At 36.3% G+C, this 7,251-nt stretch overlaps 1 protein-coding gene across 1 annotated transcript in view; it reads right to left on the bottom strand.

Annotated features, from left to right (window-relative positions):
- Nucleotides 1–559: 559 nt before the first annotated feature.
- Nucleotides 560–7,251, bottom strand: part of LOC107048608 — a 20,836-nt gene continuing 14,144 nt past the window's right edge. The window contains exons 2-4 of the mRNA XM_029126819.1: nucleotides 4,804–5,022; nucleotides 2,173–2,498; nucleotides 560–1,373 (exon numbers count right to left, since the gene is read on the bottom strand). Of these exons, the coding sequence (XP_028982652.1) occupies nucleotides 1,079–1,373; nucleotides 2,173–2,498; nucleotides 4,804–5,022 (840 nt within the window). The 3' untranslated portion in view covers nucleotides 560–1,078. The remainder of the gene's footprint in view (nucleotides 1,374–2,172; nucleotides 2,499–4,803; nucleotides 5,023–7,251) is intronic.

The raw sequence follows: 7,251 nt of genomic DNA, 5'->3' as shown, positions 1-7,251 counted from the left end.
GTGAAATTTAAGGATATCCAAGTCCTTTGGCATTTTTTTCTTCATTGAAATGCTTTTCTACTTTTGTAGTCGAGCATCAGAGCTTTGATTTGAGCCCCATTCGACCCTAAGTTTCCGGACATTTTACAATGATTTTACTATTTAAATTTTGCAGATCTGAATTTTAATGTCGATATCGAATCATTAGAAAACATTTCAACAATCTGAAAAAAATTAGAAAGTTTTCTTTAGGATAACGATTGATGAAATAATGTAAAAATTCCTATTTTTTTAAAATTACGAGCATTTTCTATAAACAATTTGTAAACAATCAAGTTTCCGACATAAAAATCATCCTCACCAGCAGAACCAGGTTCAGAATGATAAAAAATTCGTTCATATTCAGAAATTTACGAGAAATCCATTTCATGCCTAAAAACATAAGAATTCAGAAAGTTTAAACAATTTCAATTATTTATTTATAAACAACGCATCTTAAAAAAACAATAATTCTATGCAAAATGTAATTTCAATGACGTTAAATATTCATGATTTTTTCCAAATTTTTCACGCACTTTGATTGACGAATTTGATAATGGAAAATGATAAAATATACTTGGATATCCGTAATTAATTAAAAATAAACTCCTTTTAATATCACCGAAGTAGTGATTTCTGCCGATTCTTGCTGATGAATCAGTCACTCTAGTCAGTGTTCACTACCTCTAATAATTACCGATGGATCCCTGAAATGAAGCGACATATCCCCGAGAATCAAAGCATTTTTTCTCCCTGTGCTCGAAATTTCAGTACCAAATTCCAGCCGGAGTCATTCAACAGTGTATTTGATTCGAATAAAGTTCACTTAACTCAAACAAACCACTCAGGATGCAAGCATTCAACAACTCACATGTTCACCTCCAATTTCCTCTCACCAAAACACCACTCAGGGGTCCCCAAATTTCCCACTCTCCCCAAACTAATCAGACACTCACGTGTCCACTTGAAACAGATCACCGGCACCCGAGACAACTGCATCCTCAACTCTCCTAATGTCTTGCGGCGAGTCATATTGTCGTCCGGGTGCCAGTAGCCATCCTCACGTCCTCACGAATTTATACACAACACCAAACACGAGAACGCTCACTAGCATGAGTACAACTGCGGTGACGACCTTTGCAAATGCATTCAAACCGCTTTCGGAGTGCTGCTGAGGACGTCTTGTTGGGACACTTTGTTTTGAAGCTAATCCGCGGGCTAATGCGGGAAAGGCCAGGCTCTGAGTGAACGTCAGCTTGTGGAGGGACTCGGATAGTGAGTAGGGACCCACCGAGCCACGGGCTGCTGCTCGCAGGAGTGCGTATTCCAAGTCCAGTGCGTCGAACACTGAGTATCTGCAGTTGGAGGAGTGAAATTAGATTATTCGGAGAGCTTTTGAGGGTTCACAATTTTTTTACAGACGAATTTCATTAATTCTTTTAGAACTCATTTTGGTGAGATTAAATGACGAATTTTAAGATTCCGAGGAAATTAAATTGAGTTGGGTTATTGGTGGGGAACTAATTTTGGGATAAGGAACTCTCCCTACACTGTTAGAAATTTTTTGAAATTTAAGTAACAGATGCATTTGAATTTTCAATATTCGGAACTTGAATTCAATTTCAGACTAAATTGCTCATGGAATTTCTGATTCATCTTGGAAATTCAATAAAATTAAGTTTTTGATTATGAATGATTGAATTTTCAATGACAATTTGGATTTTCAAACCTATCGCGAAAATTAAGCAACAGATGGAAAATTCAGAAGAAAAGTTTCCTGAATTTTCATGATTTTCAGTCATTTTCATTGTGGTATGAACCTGAGAACTGAAATTTCATTGGATATTCAAGAACATTGACTGATTTATCAATAACAAGATGAATGGAAATTCCATGTAAATTATTCGTTGTTAAAAATTTCAAGATTTCAATGACGGTCACATGACCCGTCATATGAAAAAAGTAATGTTTGACATGGGAATGTGTAGCGCTCGCCGAAGGCGAGTGCCACCGTCCCAGGAACACTTCTCCCACGAGTATTAAACCCTATTTTCATCACAATGTGTGGAAAGTGGTATTTATCGCACACGGCGCATGCGGAAAATTTTCCTTTGCGCACAAGAGTTAAATTTACTAATTTCATACTAAAATTACCTGCTACTGCGTCGCCTATCGTGAGACGAATGAACCGATGCAAGTGCTGAACTTGGCATAGACCTCAGACTGCTTGTCGTCGAGCTGGAGGGACTAGGTGGAGCGGGGGGCGGCTCCTCATCGATGGACGTTCTGTCTGGCGATGGCGGTGATCTCGATACCGCGTGGTGGTTGTGGTGCAGATGATGGAGGTGCAGGCGCGCGTGGTCCGGATGCAGCAGACTCGGACGACGCGACTGCTGAGGACTGGCCGCTGTGCTGGTGCAGGCCGCACCGCATGGCGATGGTGATGCCTTTTTCGGGGAGGCTCGATAATTATCGTCTCGCTGACACGAACAACGGCCGCGAGGGGCGGCTCAATAATTTACAGGGCTTGGGGTTCATGCGGTTATCGTGCTTTCATGCATTTTCGAAAATTGAAAAATTAGTTCAAAGCACTTTGATGAGGTTAATCTACTCGGGAAACTATTTTTGTGATAACAATTTCTAATCGCAGGGATAAAAACACGAATAGAACGCTTTATTGATAACACAGAGAGAGAAATATTCAAGAAAAATTACCAGAAAAAAGACGTAAAAATTACGTTTCCCAACGTAATCTGGGAGCGAAGTAAAAAGCGCTCGGGATTTTACTGCAGAGCTGATCCCGATCGTTGATAGGCAGGAAAACTTGAGGGAAATATCCGATGAATTTTGAAGGTCGAGGGGTATTCGGAGGACAATTTCTTCAATTCTGTACTGAGAGAAAAAATTATTCCTGCCAAGGATTGATATTCTCGTCAGAAGATAATATTTTTTCAGAACAAATTTTTCCAGGACAGTCATTTTCAGAGAGTCCAAATCTATCCTCAAAAATTACAGTGATGTTGAACAATCTTATTATTATGCTACATATGACCTTGACAAAATGTTCTCCGATATCTTCCGGATTTTACAAATTGGCGATTTTCTCAGGTAAAGAAAATTGGAATAATTCCAAATGTTAATAATTATTATTGGAGTTTCTTCGAGGTCATATGCAGAAGAATATTCTTATAGATCACCATAATTCTCACGCTTGGAACTGATTTCGGAGCACCTGGAAATGACTGGCCTGGAGAAATACGTTCCAAAAGAGATATTTTCTTCTACTAAGAGTATGAAAAAGATATCACCAATAACATTTTCTTGGAAGGAATAAATTTTTTTCTCAGTGTAATTTTGGCCGATCAGGATGCAGTGTTCGGGGTTACGGGACACTGCATCCTGATCAGTCTGATAATTTCCCTGCAGCCGGGGAAATTATCAGTGTGAAACGCATCACGTGACTCCGAATACTGCACTCTGATTGGTCAAAATCAGAATTGAGGAAATTGTCATTGCAATTTTATTCTACCACGATTCCATTTTTTCTAATTTTCTAATTTTTATGCATATCTCTGGACAAATTTTATTGTACATTCTTCTTCATGAATAAACATCGGACATTACCCCCGAGATAGAGTAGATTACCTCTCCCTTCCCCGCAACGAACAAAAAAAACGAAAATGATAATTTATTCAATTCATCAGCTCACAATCAGGCATTGAATTCCAAAAATACAAACATTCCTATAAAGTAAGTTTCCTACAAATAAAATTTGGAGTGACAGGGTGTTTGCGACTCATTTGAGATATTCATCGATTTCTCCACGATTGTCGCTATCAACAATTGCTTTCAGACGCATATTATAATCACGAAAGGTTTTTTTCTTTCCTAGGAGGGGACTCCACCTTCTGCCTGCGTGATGACAGGCTCGGTACCAGCTCGTTTCAACTTGGACAAATCAATCAGTTCCAATAATCACGTACCCGGAAATAAATCACACGAAAAATTCATGCAAAAGCTAGATAATCGGACGGAAAAAGTGTTTCCGGCATTTCTGTTTGACGTCAAGAAAAATCGTGAAGTAACAGATGAATTTTCTCCTATGTCATTTAATTTTTTACAAGCATATGAGAAAATTTATGCATTTTTCATGAAAAATGACGAGATATAACGCATTTGAATCGAATAAAACAGTTCATTCAAAATATTTCTATTAATTTCATGAATGTTTTTCATGTGAGTGATATGTAAATTTCACAACTTGCTAGAATTTTCAATAGAACATAAATATTCAGAAACAAAATGACATGAATTTTCAATTTTTCCCAGAAATGAAAAATTGAAAATTCATCTCAGTTTGAAAAATCAAATATTTTATTGATTTATTGATCAAATCATTTGCACCGAAAATTAATGGAATATTTGATTTTTCAATGAAAATATTTCCTGAAATTTCAGTGGAAATAAAACACGATAAAAATGTCCAGGATTTGGCACGGAAAATTCAGACGAAAATTTTCAACAGTGTATACATCCAGAAATTAATAAAAATAATGACTCTCTTAAAAAGTTGACAATCAAATATTTGCTTTGAATAGAAATAACAAAATCGCTTCAAATTCTCGTGTGGGTTTGAGTGAAGGGTTCCGTTATGCATGCATGCAGAAGCGTCAACATAATTTCCATAGAAACTGCACTAATTAAGACTAACTGACAGGGGAAAAAAGAGAATTGCAAAGATGAAACATCGAAATTGACGACATTAATTCTGATGAATTCTCTTACCTGGATTGATTCTATTCCACTATCATTGACACTGTCCGGGGCATCAGGGAAGATGAAAGCCTGCCCGTCAGCCTCACCTCTGGGTGAATCGCTGGGCCAGACCTGCAGTAGAGGCAGACCACTCGGTGGCTCCGTGCAGACAACATCAGCAGTGACAACCACCGGATTGTTGTGACTGCTCGTACCCAGGCACAGCCGGCTCAGCTCTCTCAACGGCTTCTGTTTCCATTAACGTGAATTATCAGCGTGACACATTGCATGTGAAACATTAAATTTTTTTACTTGAAGACATCAATAGTAAATAGTTGCGACATTATTACTGTGTGGCGATTTCTTCCAGAACGAAAAACCGTAAATTTTTTAGTTTTACAGAAGAAAAAATAGAATGGAAAATTCTGGGGAATTCTGTCTGGTTCGATTACCATTTTTTGAAATTCTATTGATTTTTTTCCGCTCTGTTTCACAAAAATATCCACGGAAGACTTAATAGGAGAAGATTATTAGATATCGATTTTTGTATATAATATATTTTGATGAGAATTTTTTTTAACTGTTGGGAATAAGTTTTTCAAATATTTTCCTTGATTTGAATTCTAATGCTAGATTTTGTTAGATTTTCAACAAAAAGTTGAAAAATCTACGTTTGCGCATTTTTTATGGATTTTATATGATTCATCACATTATTATTTAAGTTGATTAGAATCAATATGTTCTTTCACGTATACGAATTTCTATAGTATTACTAAGGAGAATTCGTAGAAAGCGATGAAAACTTCTATTGAAGATCCATGATTTTTTTTATTGCAAAGGGATGGAAATTTGCATCGAGAATCAATAGCAGACACGGCAAAAGTTATGAAAACATAACATGGAGGGCTTCAATGTAGGGGTTGCATTGAAAGCCAAGGATTTTCCATAGAAATCTGTCGTAACTTCTATTTAAAAACCTGGAAAAATTCGTCGAAATCCATGCAAACTTCGATTGAGAATCCGTTGGGAATCACCTACACCAACATTATCACCAAAATCAGTATCATCATCATCATGTATGTGATTTCTCTTTCACATTTATGAATATTTATGTGAGATCTCCTTTTTACATAAGAAAAATATAAATAGATAGAAATTGGATAGACAAGATTGGAAACCAATGAATTCCCCGATAATCCCTTGAATTTTTCAGTAAAAAGAACACTTTCAATTCTTTCCCCTGTTCATAACTCAAAAATAAAAACAGTGATTGATCAAATCAGTTGACCTTACACGTAAAAAAATATTATATCTCATTCAAAACCAAAATAAAAAACTCATTAACATAAATTAACCTTAATTAAACTTGAAAATGTGAATTAATTTATTGTTAGACAAGCGATGAAAATCTTAAAAGACGAATAATCCGGAGGCATCCCTGAACTTTCAAAACAAAGTTCCCCAGTAATTTATGATGATAATAAATTGTACAATGGATGTAAATAAATTGTAAAGTTTTCCGTAAACGTGTTTTCGCCAATAAGCTCGTTGCTCGAAAACTTGGGTAAAGTCAACAAGAATCGCCACAGGGTTTATGTATGTTTCCTCCTGGAAACGTGACCTCGATGTAAGGTCCATCCGCGACATTGAACTTCCACCTTCGAGCGGAACTGAAACTTCGGGGGAAAGCCATTCCGTTTCGAGGAACTTTTCTATTTGTATTATCGCCCATACAAAATCAGCAGGACTCGAGGCATGACACATGGGAAATCGACCAACTTGTGGAGAAGTTTGAGCACGAAAATGTTTGGATTCAAACGGTGTGAAAGGGCATTTCTATTTAGTCTAGAATCCTCTTTTTTTTCATTTGGGTAGAATAAGTAGGAAAATGCATCCAGGTCTCGTTTTGTCAAGAAATAAATTCGCGATTAACAATTATTTTCAAACAAACCGTTATAAACAACGAATTTTACAATATTTGAAAATTTTGCAACAATCTTACTGCAGAATGATTTTTACTCTAATGTTCGTTTTTCATCATTTTCAATAAATTTATTATTCCAACTTTGACCGTCTAAATTTAAACCTTCATTTTGATTCGTTAGAAATTTTTTCTTTCGACTTTCCGAACCTCTAAATGAGGGAAATAATTAAACAATGATCAGTGCACAAATTGAAAAATTCGGAGGCACACAAAATTTATGTCATTTTGTTTCTGAATATTCATGGTTCTCTGAAAATTCAATCAAGTTAGGAAATGTCCATCTGACTCCCACTGAAAATTCACGAATTTCCGTGAATTCTACTTAAAACTTGAAATTTCACAACCATTTTTTCCCTAAATGCGATTCAACGTCACTCTCATGAGATTTACTACAATATTTTCAGTAGTAATACCACTAGTGCTTCAAAATTATCGGATATTTTCCGATAGCTTCGTTGCCTAGGAACGATTGTGTCAAATTTTGCAGAAATAGA

This window comes from Diachasma alloeum, unplaced genomic scaffold (genome assembly GCF_001412515.2).
Source record: "Diachasma alloeum isolate Michigan unplaced genomic scaffold, Dall2.0 Dall_scaffold_00195, whole genome shotgun sequence".
Taxonomy (NCBI): Eukaryota; Metazoa; Arthropoda; class Insecta; order Hymenoptera; family Braconidae; genus Diachasma; species Diachasma alloeum.
This window is presented reverse-complemented; position numbering and strand designations above follow the sequence as displayed.